The following is a 13,988-nucleotide window of genomic DNA, read 5'->3' on the forward strand; positions in this document are numbered from 1 at the left end:
TCATTTCTGACATCTGTGTGGTGCTGATGGACAGCTCCTTGAATGATTGGTGTGTGTGTGTGTGTGTGTGTGTGTGTGTGTGTGTGTGTGTGTGTGTGTGTGTGTGTGTGTGCGTGTGTGTGTGTATGTGTGTGTGTGTGTGTGGACAGCTCCTTGAAAACTGTAATACTGAAGGTGTTGCAACATGTTACAGGTGCTGTGTTAGTGACTGTGGAGCTTCCAACATGTTTCTCCTGTATTCAGTTCAGTCCTTTATGTTCAATTTTCAATAAAAAAGTGCTCTGAGAACGCATTATATGGCCTTTGTATTTATGGGGTCGGAGGTGGGCCGCGAACATTTTTGAGACATAAAAGTGGGCCCTGAGTTGGAAAAGGTTGGGAACCACTGCCTTACACTACTCGTTACTACTAGGGAAGGTATTCAAATTACAGTGACACACAGTAATCTGTTACTGCCCAACACTGCTCAACATTTTAAGTAAGCATTAAGCATGATAATAATAATAATAATCATCTTTATTCATCTTTGTACAAAAGTTGCAGTTCAAAGTGCTTTACAAGAGGTCAAATCAAGAATAGGAATGATTGATGATGGAAACAATCCAGCAGGTTATTGATATCAGAATGATTTTCCACTGTGAGACTGAGAGGATCTGTGTCTGTAGCTCCTGACCAGCAGCACTATTCCATGTACCTCTCTGTGGGGAAAAGCTCAAAGTCATGTATTGTTTTACCGTAGGAGTAGGTGTCGGGGAGAGGCACTCCGTGGCCGGCCAGCTCCTGAAAGGTCCAGAACTTGTTGACGCAGTTGAGGATGGCCTGGGGCCGGTTGACCACCCGACAGCCCAACTTCTCCAGGTGGCGCAGCACGGTGATGTCACTGTCCGACTGCACCCAGGGCGTGGGCACCCGCACTACCGCCACCTGCGGGTAGGCTGTCACCGCTTCCTGCTCTACCCGCAGACCTGAGGGGCGGACGGAGAACAAAAGGAGGGAACGAACAGATTAGACTAAAACCCTTTAGTTGTTGGTGAATTTCTATCAATTAGGAAGGATTAGCCCATGTTTGGAACCTCAAAAGTAACTTCCCCCTAACAAGAGTTGACACACAGCACTCGATCCTATTCTGAGCCGTGAGACAGACGACCTTACTCGTCCAATCCGTCTCTGGCACTCATAGGATGGACTGATCAGGCCTTGCTTTCCCCTTTTCGTGACTAGCAATTGTTTCCAGCTCCTGGTGAATTTTGGAATCTCTCAACAAGTGCTGTAGCAGCAGCTACAGTGTAGCCGGTGGAAAAGTTTGCTGCTTGTGGAGACGCTTGTTTGTGTACACACTGCTGCAGTTGTCACCAAGCAGAGCTCTCGACTGGGAGGGAGGAGGAGGTGTCCGGGTGACCGTGCCAGGCGGCAGAGAGGCCTGGCTCCAGGCAGAGAGGCCTGGCTCCAGGCTCCAGGCGGAGAGGCCTGGCTCCAGGCAGAGAGGCCTGGCTCCAGGCAGAGAGGCCTGGCTCCAGGCAGAGGGGCCTGGCTCCAGGCAGAGAGGCCTGGAGCCAGGCAGAGAGGCCTGGCTCCAGGCAGAGAAGCCTGGCTCCAGGCGGAGAGGCCTGGCTCCAGGCAGAGAGGCCTGGCTCCAGGCAGAGAGGCCTGGCTCCAGGCAGCAGAGAGGCCTGGCTCCAGGCAGAAAGGCCTGGCTCCAGGCAGAGAGGCCTGGCTCCAGGCAGAAAGGCCTGGCTCCAGGCAGAGAGGCCTGGCTCCAGGCAGAGAGGCCTGGCTCCAGCCAGCTCCGAGCCCCAGGAAGCAGCATGCTGGTGTCTGTCGAGCCCTGCATTTGGAATCAGCCCCTGCCTGCTGCTGCTCTGCTCATTTACACGCTGCCCGTATCCGTATACTCCCCTGTGGGCGCCGCCAGCTCCTCTGGCCGCTGCGCCAACACTGAGAAAGAGATCTCCCCGCTCATGTACTTACAGCACAGCAAACGCTACTCTGTCTGGATGTAGGGCAGTGGGCTAGGGACGTGTCTGACACCCCCGAGGGAGCATGACTTGGTTTTTAATCAAACGTGGACGTCACACAACAGGGAGATAAGTGTCACTATACGTTACAGAAGTTTCGTTTGCGTTTACGTCTACTCCAGTTGCACCCTTGAGTGTTATCTCCACTTCAGTCCACACACTTCCCCCTCCCTACATTGTTGAGTTCGCGCTCGGTCATGAAGTGTGAGCTCGTTACATTTGGGAAAGATGCTAAGTCGTCTTAGCAAAGCGATTGTTAGCGCTGTAATTAATGGTGTCTTCAATTACTCGGCTTCTCCGCCCTTTCAACACGTATTGTGCAAATGTGGGCTAACTAAGTAACAATAGGCTAACGGGAATACATCTGAATAGGTCATTGATCATCCGTTTTAATTCAGGAGGAGACACCCAGGCTCCAACGCACAGCATGTGTCAAGGCAAATAGTGGCAAACAGAGAGACTTTTAGAAGAGAGAATCATGTAGCAATGAAGGAATGAGGTGGGCGTGACCCAGTAGAAAGTAAGCTTTTGTTCTACAGGCCACAGGGTATGTTAAATCCCTAAAGTCGTTAGCCACATCCACCCTCTTTTACCAGCTAACTCCATTTGCACAACAGAATAAAGACAGCTGGTAGAGATGGCGAGATTACCAGCCACTGATTGGCCAGAATGTGGCTGTTGGGCTGCCTGGCTGGTGTTAATTTCTCACACTGGATGCGGACAGGAAACGGAGACAGGGAGATGATCAGAGGGAGAAATGGACAGTGCGGTGAGACAGATTGGGTGAGAGACAGATTGGGTGAGAGACAGATTGGGTGAGAGACAGATTGGGTGATCATGGAATCTAAGGAGAAGAGAGGGAGGGGGGGGGTGCGTAGATGAAGGAGGAGGGAAGGAGGAGACACGCTTGTCACTGACACAGCACTTCACTTCTACTGTGACCTGCTTTCCAGCCATCTTAGCATCTCCCGGCTCACAGAGGCGACAGAGCCAATAGGCTGAGATCAGCAGGTCACAGGCAGCTCCATGTTTGCTGCATACGTAATGAGAGGAGAGAGATGGCCAAGCAGCTGCTGACGTGCAGGCCGATGTCACACCATAGCCGACGCACAGTCACACTATTAGCCGCTTTCACACACAGATCGCGCTATATTGCAGTTCAGAAGGCCCGCAAAGCCGGCAGCCTCGCCACAGAAATTGCTTTGACACAGAGCCACGCTGCAGCACCGCCACATTCCCGTCCTGGGGGTGTGCTTCCAGGTGACAGCCACCGCTCCCGGATTGAAATGAGGCGAGGGGACGCATTTCCACCCAGCTCCTCCTAGTAGTCCAAATGAATATTTTCATAGGTTAGTGTAGCCCAGGCTACTGTATGATGAACGAATTCATTCAACAACCAAACATCGCCGATGTACGCCAGCAGCTCTCAACTTGCAGATGGTCGTTAACATCAAAGGATAAAGCACGGAGTCTGATTGAGAGCTCACCTTAATATGCCCACAATGCAGAAAGTGTTGTCCACATGCAGCATGGTAACAAGGCTTTCAATATTCATCTGATCGACTTCATGGATCACAGAGCAGAGGCACCATCATGTATTAGGTACAAGGCTAATTCTTATCTTTTGGTTCCAGTTTTTTGTAAAGCAAATTATTCCCATGAAGTAGCCTAATTAGCTAGCGTCTGTTCTGAAAGCGCCCGCATGTCAAACACCTGCATAACGTTACTCGTCGTCGAGGGAGTAGGCTATAAATGCACATGACTACTATAACGTTAGTAGTTTTTGTAAGGGAACGCACAACAGGCTAGACAGATTGCAGTTCTGGAGCTGGTTTCCACAATTGGGATTGTTTTGAGGAGAGACGAAGAGAGGGAACATCCTCAGACCGACTCGCCACAGAGAGATGCACGCTAAGAGATGTCCTCTGAAGCTTATTATTATATCTGTTCATTTTGCCTACTAATGTCAACATCGTTTGAGCATAAATAGCCAAACCTACTTACACATAGTGTAGGCGCCCCATTCCTCCTGGCGCCCCTGTTGCAGTTATGATTGTATACTTTTTCTTTTACGTTCACTTATGCCTTTCTTGCTGTGTAAGGTGGTTTCCCACTTAAGTTGATGAATGAGCTGACCATTGGCACTGTGCCGTGCCGCCGCACCTACGCTTTCAGGTGGAGGCGGAGTGGAGGCTGATCCGGCGCTGTGACTAAAGCTCCACTGGCGGAACGAAAGGCGTAACACAATTATCCACCACCCCGCTCTCACAACTTTCACATCGGAGGTGCGGATCACACATTCCGTATCTTTTACAGCTTTCAAGGCCGGTGTGAAAGCGGCTTATGACTGAGGGTGGACCGAGGGAAGGGGGTGGGGGGGGGGGGGGGGGGGGGGGGGGGGGGGGGGGGGGGGGAGGTGCCAATGAGGCCAATGCGGAAGTACCAAAAACTGCAGTTCCTCGGATGGCCATTTGAGGCTGGCTGCAAAAGGGAGTCAAATGCTGACTTTACAGCAGAAATAAACATGTTTACAGCCTGGTTCAAAAATGTTTTTTGGTCTCTATAGCGCATTTCACCATTCATGACAACTGTAGGGGGGGTGATGGGGTGGGGGGGATATATAAGAGAAGTCACACTGTAGAGAAGTCGATGGGAAAACGACCAGACTTCACACTTGATTTATTACCTCAGTAAACACTTTCCTAATGACTTCATGGTCTCGCTAGTTTCAAGCCTTCTTCAATGTAGAAATGGTTTTCATCCTTATTTTCTTTATATAAAAGGGAGCAAGTGGACTGGACAATATCTGTTTGTTTCCAATTTTGTCCCACTGATGATGTCACAATGTCTATGATATCATCAGTGACATCATTATTGACCAAAATCATCTTATGACATCACTGACGATGTCATAGGCACTGTGACAGTGATGTCATCAGTGATGTGAAGTTGAGCAAATGGGATGGCATGCCAATAGAGCAGGCGATTGGGCGCTGCGCATGCCAATAGGGCAGGCGAGGCCACGCAGCAGCCCAGCTGCGGGCGAGGCCATGCAGCGGGCAAGCCTAGGGTTTCGGCCCCAAAGGGTGACGTCACACTCACTACATCCATCGTTTTGTTTTGTTTTTTTGTCTATGTTGTGGACACAGCTTGCTTTTAGGCTGGGCTGCTGTGCATAGAAAGGTGAAAGCAGAAGCTGAAAGACAGAAAAGGTCAAGGACGTCTTGTATAGTGCAGGGGAAGTGAGGTGGGACAGGGACGTCTTGTATAGTGCAGGGGAAGTGAGGTGGGACAGGGACGTCTTGTATAGTGCAGGGGAAGTGAGGTGAGACAGGGACGTCTTGTATAGTGCAGGGGAAGTGAGGTGGGACAGGGACGTCTTGTATAGTGCAGGGGAAGTGAGGTGGGACAGGGACGTCTTGTATAGTGCAGGGGAAGTGAGGTGGGACAGAGACGTCTTGTATAGTGCAGGGGAAGTGAGGTGAGACAGGGACGTCTTGTATAGTGCAGGGGAAGTGAGGTGGGACAGGGACGTCTTGTATAGTGCAGGGGAAGTGAGGTGGGACAGGGACATCTTGTATAGTGCAGGGGAAGTGAGGTGGGACAGGGACGTCTTGTATAGTGCAGGGGAAGTGAGGTGGGACAGGGACGTCTTGTATAGTGCAGGGGAAGTGAGGTGGGACAGGGACGTCTTGTATAGTGCAGGGGAAGTGAGGTGGGACAGGGACATCTTGTATAGTGCAGGGGAAGTGAGGTGGGACAGGGACATCTTGTATAGTGCAGGCCAGGGGAAGTGAGGTGGGACAGGGCGAGGAGGAAAACAGGAGTGTGTGTAAAGACATGAAGAGACGGCCCTGCCTGCCACACTCTCAGTACAGAATCAGGAGGATTCACTGTCTCACTGTCTCCACAGCCCCATTCAGCACGGACACACACTGCTCTGATTGTGCAGCTATTGAGTGCACTGCGAGTGGTGTTACAGTGGGACGCGTCGGGGGATGTGGTCCCATGCTTTTGGACATTATTCACTCTTTCACACAGTGCTCGTCTCCGTCTCCAAGGGAACCAAAACAGAGACCAATGAAGCGGCCGGATGAATTAGTCCCATTCATTTGCGCAGGTGTTGGTTTTGCACTGTACTGTCCCGTCACGTGACCGTTTCAATCTGCGGCGAACAAAGGCAACATAGGCTCTGGTGGGGGGGGGGGGGCATGACAGTGTGTAGGCCTGTTTACGCTCACTCCTAGTGGCTCTTTTTCTTATTTTCTTACACCAAAGCCTTATGTTGTCATGGTTCAATGGACTGGCTGTGTGCCCGTGTGTGTGTGTGTGTTATTTTCATTCTGCCTGACAGAGCTAACAAGCTCCATAATGCTGAGTAGAGGGGACTCCTGTTCCTCTTCAGCATTCTGCGCATACCGCTGCTGCTACGTCACAAAGCGGGCCGTGCCGACACACGCTGTGCCAACCCTGGCTCGGCGGCTCATGTCTCAGCGCCGGGCCGGGCCTGGCAGAGCAGCGGGTTACCCCCCTGTTTCCTCTGGGCCCGGGCCGGGCCTGGCAGAGCAGCGGGTTACCCCCCTGTTTCCTCTGGGCTCGGTTGGGCTAACAATGCCATCAATGGTCTCTTTGCATGTCTGTCAGACAGTGACACACACGGGACCAAAACACTACAGGTCTACTACTGTCTGTCAGGCCAGGAAACACACTGTTTTTTCACCTATACACAAAAATCACCTGGCTGCCACTTTCACTATTTTACCTGTCAACTCGATTTTTTAGAACAGACAATCGGATGGAATACCAGGTAGTTGCCATAGGTAAGGAACATGATGTACTCGTCTCTCCCTTAAATCTGTATTAAGACTTTTGAGTTATGCAGGTTTATGCTTGGGACTGGAGGAGCTCGTTGGGCAGAGTGATGATTATGTACTATCTCGGTCTCTGACTGCCTCACCGAGCCTTACCCAGTGCTTATTTTAGAGTTATAGCTAGTAGCTACAAACCAAGAATTCACCAGTTGCTTCACTGGAGATCATCTCTAAATGATGATAGGCAAACTAACAAACATTTGGCTGCTGTCCAGCTTCTATGCTGATAAAGTGTCACATAATCTTTTGGCATGGGCCATTTATGCGGCATGACACGTTTCTTTCATAGTAATGGATTGCTTGCAGTCTCCTTCTGCCACAGTCCGTGCAACAGTGTTCAACATCAGCAAGTATGAATCTTGAGAGGGGGCTTAGAACCCTTTGGATAAGGCAACTATGAAAGTTACAAAGTAACTTATGTGCAAGTGAACACATACAAAGCAGTCTGTTTTGTCACTTGAGCTATTTCATAAACCAAATGAGGATTATAAAAAAAAAAATTAACATTACTGACAACAGACAGTCATGTTTGATATGGAAAGAGACCGTACAGCTTGTAATGATGAAGGAATGGCGTATTGATTAACTTATTTCATTTGACATTGCGGGCCAATTAATACCAGCCAAATGAGGCTGGTAGGTTGCCCAAGAGGCCCCTCTTGGGCATGCTTGCTATCATCTCTACCACTCATAATAGTTGCCGTCATTTCATCTGCTATTCTTAGAATCGTGTTTACAGGTACAAGAGTGAAGGTATCAAATTCATTTTAGGGATGTGCTGGTCGGGCCGGCCACTGTGGCTGCCCGGGCCGGCCGGCCACTGTGGCTGGGAGACAGAAGCATTAGCTCTGTGCCGTGTTGACACAACCAGTCTCAATTTAATACATACACCTCAGTGTGCAATATTAAGCTGTGTTTCCTTGTGTGACACAATATATATCCTCTTCTGTGTGGTATAGAATATAATAATGGGGATGTGTCCATGTTATTACCATGTAATAATAATACATGTATATTTTTTGTGCTGGCTGTTTTTCATATCCGGGCTTACTGTAAACTGCCAATCTCCATAAAATGCAAATGCGCTGTTCAAGTCACCTGAGAGCAGACACATGAGATACTGCATGTCAACAGAGGAGCGGGTTGTTATGAAACTACTAGTCTGGCTTGCCAGCCTCCCCTCCCTTCCTGTGAGAGGAGTCTGGCAGCGCTGGTCTACATTCTGGAATTGCAGGGGGGAAAAATGCTCTGTTTGGTTTAACCAATCACACTCGTCTTGGGCGGTGCTGAGCGGCAGTGCCGTTGGAAAACAGTTTGCAACAATCTAAATCTTTGTCAAAACTTGCCATTTTCAGCGTGTAGCAACGAGCTAGCGTGTAGGTTTTGTGCTGTTAGCTTGCTAGCTAGTTAACGTTGTTGTTTTCACTTCGGCGGCCGGGGACTATTTACAGCGACACGCAGGGAGGAGGGAGCGGAAGCCGCTCTGATTGACATGATGGTCGGAGCCAATGACAGAGCTTCTTAAGCGGGGAGCGGAAATCCGGCAGCGACTTAAATGGACGCCTCCAATGGGAGAGCAACTGTAGAGCAGGGGGGAGGGCTTATGCCAGCAGCCTGTTTGTATGCAGCCAGACTCCTCTCCCGGAAGGGAGGGGAGGCTGGCAAGCGAGACTATGAAACTACTGACATGCTCTATCAAGTCGCAGTCCCCCCAAAGCACCATTCTTATATTATATATTACATTTATTATATTTTTCTTAGGATTTATGCCATTTAGCTGCTGTTCTCTGACCCAGAACAACTTACAGTGAGTGCAACAGTGGGATGAACATGGACTTTTGTGCCCTGTTGACACAACCAGACACAATTGAATACATACACCTCAGTGTGCAAGGTGTGTTTCCTTGTGTGACATAATATATTCTCTTCTGTGTGGTATAGAATATAATAATGGGATGTGTCCATGTTATTACCATGTAATAATAATACATGTATATTTTTTGTGCTGGCTGTTTGTCATATCCGGGCTTACTGTAAACTGCTTTAGCCAATCTCCATAAAATGCAAATGCCCTGTTCAAGTCACCTGAGAGCAGTCACCTTGACATGCTCTATCAAGTCACAGTCCCCCCAAAGCACCATTCTTATATTATATATTACATTTATTATATTTTTCTTAGGATTTATGCCATTTAGCTGGTGTTCTCTGACCCAGAACAACTTACAGTGAGTGCAACAGTGGGATGAACATGGATTGCTATAATAATCAGAACTGATCAAATCTCCTTGGGTAGCCGTGTTCACGATCGATTTGGATACCCTGCAATACGTAGGGAGGATACACTGTGTGTGTACACTGCCTTGCAATACACAGCACTTTATTGCTGAGCTTTTGGCCTTAGGCTATCGTCAGAGTAAAATGCTCTACTCGGCAATAATACATTTGTGTATTTTTAAAACGGCCCGTTTAAAATGAGGTTCTTTAACCTTTACATTGCCTGTTACTTTGTCTTGGTTTGTTTTTAATGGGAATACAGTGAGTGGACTCAATAGAACATGTGCTACTAGTGCTGCTGACTGGAGACCTAAGTCAATAAAAACAGACAAGGCACTCTTTCTTTTTGAAATCCACTTGCTGCCTAAATAAAAACACGGTCCACCTTTGCTTTTGACTAAGTCCAAGACATCACACATCAACTTTGAGATGGAAGAAAAGCGTTAACACCTGTGCTGAAATACATTGCTTTGCTGATCACGTCTCATGGCTCATCAAATGGGCTTGGTTCCTTGGTAATAATAACCCAGATGCTAAGATTAGGATTAAAGGAAGATAGCTAACTCCACCCCGCATCTCCTGTTGCTAATACAAAAGACACGCTCACATGGCCGGTGGTACATTAAGGTAGTGTGAGGCATGCCTTTCGTTCGTGTTCCTGCTTTCCGGTCGATGACATGGAGGTGTTGCATGTATCGTGTTGGGCTTAAAAGCGTGCTGAAGACACACAGAGGAATGTGTCTTCAAGTCATATCCGCTCTTCTGCTCCACTGTCTCAGTCTCAGCATCATGGGATGTGAAATGCCTCTGCCAGCTCAGTGCTGGGTTTGGCCCTTTCTTATGTGAGGGACCGTCTTTGGTCATCCGAACACAGTAGTGTGCGTGTGTGTGTGTGTGTGTGTGTGTGTGTGTGTGTGTGTGTGTGTGTGTGTGTGTGGGTGTGTGTGTGTGCGTGTGCATACGTTCACACCTTCTCCTGGGGACATAGTGAACCCGTTAACTTCAATGTAGAATGTGGACCTCAACCTGACTTGAGCAGACACATGACACCGGACAATGAGAAAGTGTGTTGACATAGTGAGCTGTAAAACTGCTATCAATTTTGGAATTGTATTCTAACTTACTTACCCTAAAAACAATGATGTGCATGAGATTTTTGCAATTCACTATTAATGGATATTTAAACATATAGCATTAATATGAATTTCAACCTGAATTGCCATCTCTATCAATTTTGGAGCAAAACCGTTTCCTGCGATTTACTGCATAGAGATGCATAGATAATTAGGCTACGCCCTCTTAAATATTAGGTATAACGATAGCTTATTGCTTGATCAATATTCCAGTGACGCATTCTATGTTAATGCCAGCATTCATCTTGTTATTAGAATATGTGTCTTGGGTATTATTTGGATACATTCCAGAAACAGCTTGACCACGTTGATGTTCAGACATAAATGCACTCAAGACGCAGTGAAGATGGACAGTGAATCCAATTACCCTAGCCACTTAACAAGGCGTTCAGACTGAGAGCCACATAAGGGCATAGTTAGCCACACTGATAAAAAGCGGAAAATATAATAGTGTTTCCAACTCACAAAGAAGAAATAAACACTCAGTGAAGTGGTTTCTGGTGCTGCATGTTCGTTAAAAGTCCTGAAAGCATTAAAATATGGAGGAAATGTCTTGCCTCCGGTAGGTCGATGGTAAATTGGCGAAGACACATTTGTGGATTTGAAGTCAAAAAATAAACGGCTTGTAGAATTAAAACCTTCCTCGAGCCTGTGATGATGATGCTAGTTACATGAGATTAAAACTCATCATTTGACATTTAGATCAAGTTGATGTTGCCAGGCTGCCAAAATTGCCAATGTCTGTTTGGATTCTGCATGCATGGAACCACAGCAGCATTCCAGCTCTGTAGCTGAGGGAGATATAGTTTTAATGCAAGTTGTAAATTAAATGTCATGATTCACATCTGGATACCAGGCACATGGTGATGCAAAGTGGAAAAGGGGCCAACAATATGCATCTCACTGTTAAATCTCAGGACCCCCAAGCCCAGAATATGCAGTCTGCTCCTGTCAACTCAGCTCCTGTGTGTTCACACTGTCCTGTGTGCTCACACTGTCCAGTGTGGTCACGCTGTCCAGTGTGCACTGTCCAGTGTGGTCACACTGTCCTGTGTGCTCACACTGTCCTGTGTGGTCACACTGTCCTGTGTACTCACACTGTCCAGTGTGGTCACACTGTCCTGTGTACTCACACTGTCCAGTGTGGTCACGCTGTCCAGTGTGGTCACACTGTCCTGTGTACTCACACTGTCCAGTGTGGTCACACTGTCCTGTGTGCTCACACTGTCCAGTCCACTGGCCGTTAATCTGTGATGTCAAGCCTAGGAAGTGCTGCTATTATGGGTAGATTTGGGGCCAGCATGGATTAGAGGTCAAGCTAAGCGCCCTGCTTCCGTTCTCTCTTCCTAACCTACAGGTCTAGACAGCTGTCTACCTACCTGGCTATGTAGGCCAGTGTCCTCTGGCACGAGGAGATCGCAACTTGCATATTAGTCTGCTTCTTTAGGATGGATTGCCTAAGCCCCGTTAGCCAATTACGCCCCTCAATAGATTTAGCTGTGTTTTTTTATGAGCCCATAGGATTTTATGAGGGAGGTGGTCTGTCTTCAAGGGGAATGCCACAAAGCGCCAGCTTCGAGACTTGTTAATGTTCACAAACACAACTAGGGCTGTCCTATGGCACGACTGCGAGGCCTCCCCCTTTACTACTCTGTTGTTGGCTCTGAAACTCTGCTGAGACTATAAAGTTTTGCCACTAGGCTGTAGTTCTCTGACACGTGGCCTGTGAGCGGCAAATGTGACAGTTTTATTTTGGAAGTTCTGCCCAATCTCACCCCCATTCCGCCCAACTCTTCAGCCTCTGCCGAGCCAACGCCGGTGTACGCTATAGGTGTTAATTGAGACTTGCACACCTCTCGTCTGGTGACATGGCCCCACTTCTCACCTCCCTGACGAATACCATGTGTGTCTGACTCTGCTTGTCCAGAGTCCCTAGTGTTCCCATCAACCTATCACGGCTTCCCAAGACCACAAAATATGGCTCTTTCATAACAGCATAGTATAGCAATAGCATAGTAATCAGAAAATTAAAATGAAAGACTGAAGCCGACGTCTGTGCCAACATGAGTAACACCCTTACAATCACCCTTACAAAAACAAACACGTATTCATAGTGGACATGGTAACACACACAGAAACACAGACGTTATCTGTCCAGTAATGTGAAACATGGACGGTTCCATCATGCAGTCACATGTTCCTTTGGCAACTTTCGCGAGGCCTGTGTGTGATTATGATTATGAAGACCACCTGTGATTAGTGTGAAATGTATCTTAAAAGCTACAACTTCAGAGAAGGATGCTCTGTGCAGTAAAATTACGTCAGCATAATTTGATAGGGCTAGTAATATGTGCTTGTGTCCTCGTCGTTAGCAGTCTTCAATAACAATAAAAAATACATTATTTGCAAGTGGTTTTGGGTGCAGATATCAATCATATCATACACGTTTCCCTGTGATTGCAACGCAGTATATCATTGGTGATGGTATTTCATCTGGTATCGCTCATCTCAGTCTGACTGGAGGCAATCTGGCTGGAAAGTGGGTTAGGCGGTCACAGCCGTGGCTGGCTACACGCTTCCTTGCTAGCAAGCTGACCGCCGGCTAGCCCACTCCTCGTTTATACAGCACAGTGTGCCCCCAAACAATACCGTTAGCTGTTAGCTGTAGCGCGTTAGCTATGTAGACTACCGTTATTAACGCTCGAACAGGTACACCACAGCAGTAACGTTACACCGTTTGCAACCAGATAACGGTTGGGTAAGATTAATCGAGTGATACTTGCCTAAATTTCCATCGCTGATGGTAAGCACGATTTGATCCATGAGAAGAGAGCGGAATTCAACATCCTCCTCGGCGCAGCGCTGTTTCAGTGCCCGGAGGATCTGGACTTGGGGGTACTCCTGGTGGATCCGCCGGTCGGTGATGAACCAAAGCCGAGAACACATTATTGGATGTGTTGAGTGGGAAAAAATCTATATCTGGTTGAAAAGGCTGAGGGGGGCGGCAGGTGTATGGTGGCAGCGCGGGCTCCGGGGGTCGGGCAGCAGCAATGGAGCAGCAGAGATGCTCACACACACAATGGAGCTAGCGGCTACAACTGACTATAATGTGGCCGAAGCAAAACCCACCAATCAACCGCAATCAATCGGCCCCCGGCTACAATAATCACGTTTCGTGACCACCTTTGCTTCCCTTCATTTGCAGGCGTTTAGTCCAAGATCCCACTCAGCTGCCGTAAAGCAGATTATGGCGAAGCGTGCGCTTTCAGTAATAGCGACCCTGCTAACGGTATTTACCCGCACAAACTTGTCTTCCAGCTGAGATGCAGCTCTCGGCACTATGTGCCCGCCAGGGCAAACAAAGCTCACGCGGTGCCGCGTATATCCTCCTCTGGTCGTCGAAACTACCAATAAAGTTTCCCGGTGGTGAACGCAGCGGTCGGCTGGCGTTGTGTGAACCACAAAACAGGGGTAGGTTTATCACAAGTAAACTACCCCACGACTACCACCTCTGCCTGGTTTGGCTGCTGTCCACGAGTTATCGGTGCTGAAAAGTGCACGCTGCTGTTTTTTTAGGCCTCCCGCACGCGCCTCGTTTACAACTCCACTCCTCCGCGTTCCCGTACAGTCAACAGGCCTTCCAATAACCGCGGATTTACAGTGCATCGACCAATCGCATCATGCACAGCGCCCAA

General features: G+C 48.3%; 1 protein-coding gene across 1 annotated transcript in view; it reads right to left on the reverse strand.

Moving 5' to 3' along the window:
• Window positions 1-13,239, reverse strand: part of rimkla (ribosomal modification protein rimK-like family member A) — a gene marked incomplete at both ends in the record, with an annotated part of 21,466 nt that extends 8,227 nt beyond the window's left edge. Inside the window, 2 exons of the mRNA XM_083641576.1 lie at window positions 735-965; window positions 13,077-13,239. Coding sequence (XP_083497702.1) covers window positions 735-965; window positions 13,077-13,239 — 394 coding nt within the window. The remainder of the gene's footprint in view (window positions 1-734; window positions 966-13,076) is intronic.
• Between the last annotated feature and the right edge of the window lie 749 nt (window positions 13,240-13,988).

Source organism: Poromitra crassiceps (assembly GCF_964638095.1).
Source record: "Poromitra crassiceps genome assembly, chromosome: 8".
Lineage (NCBI taxonomy): Eukaryota > Metazoa > Chordata > Actinopteri > Beryciformes > Melamphaidae > Poromitra > Poromitra crassiceps.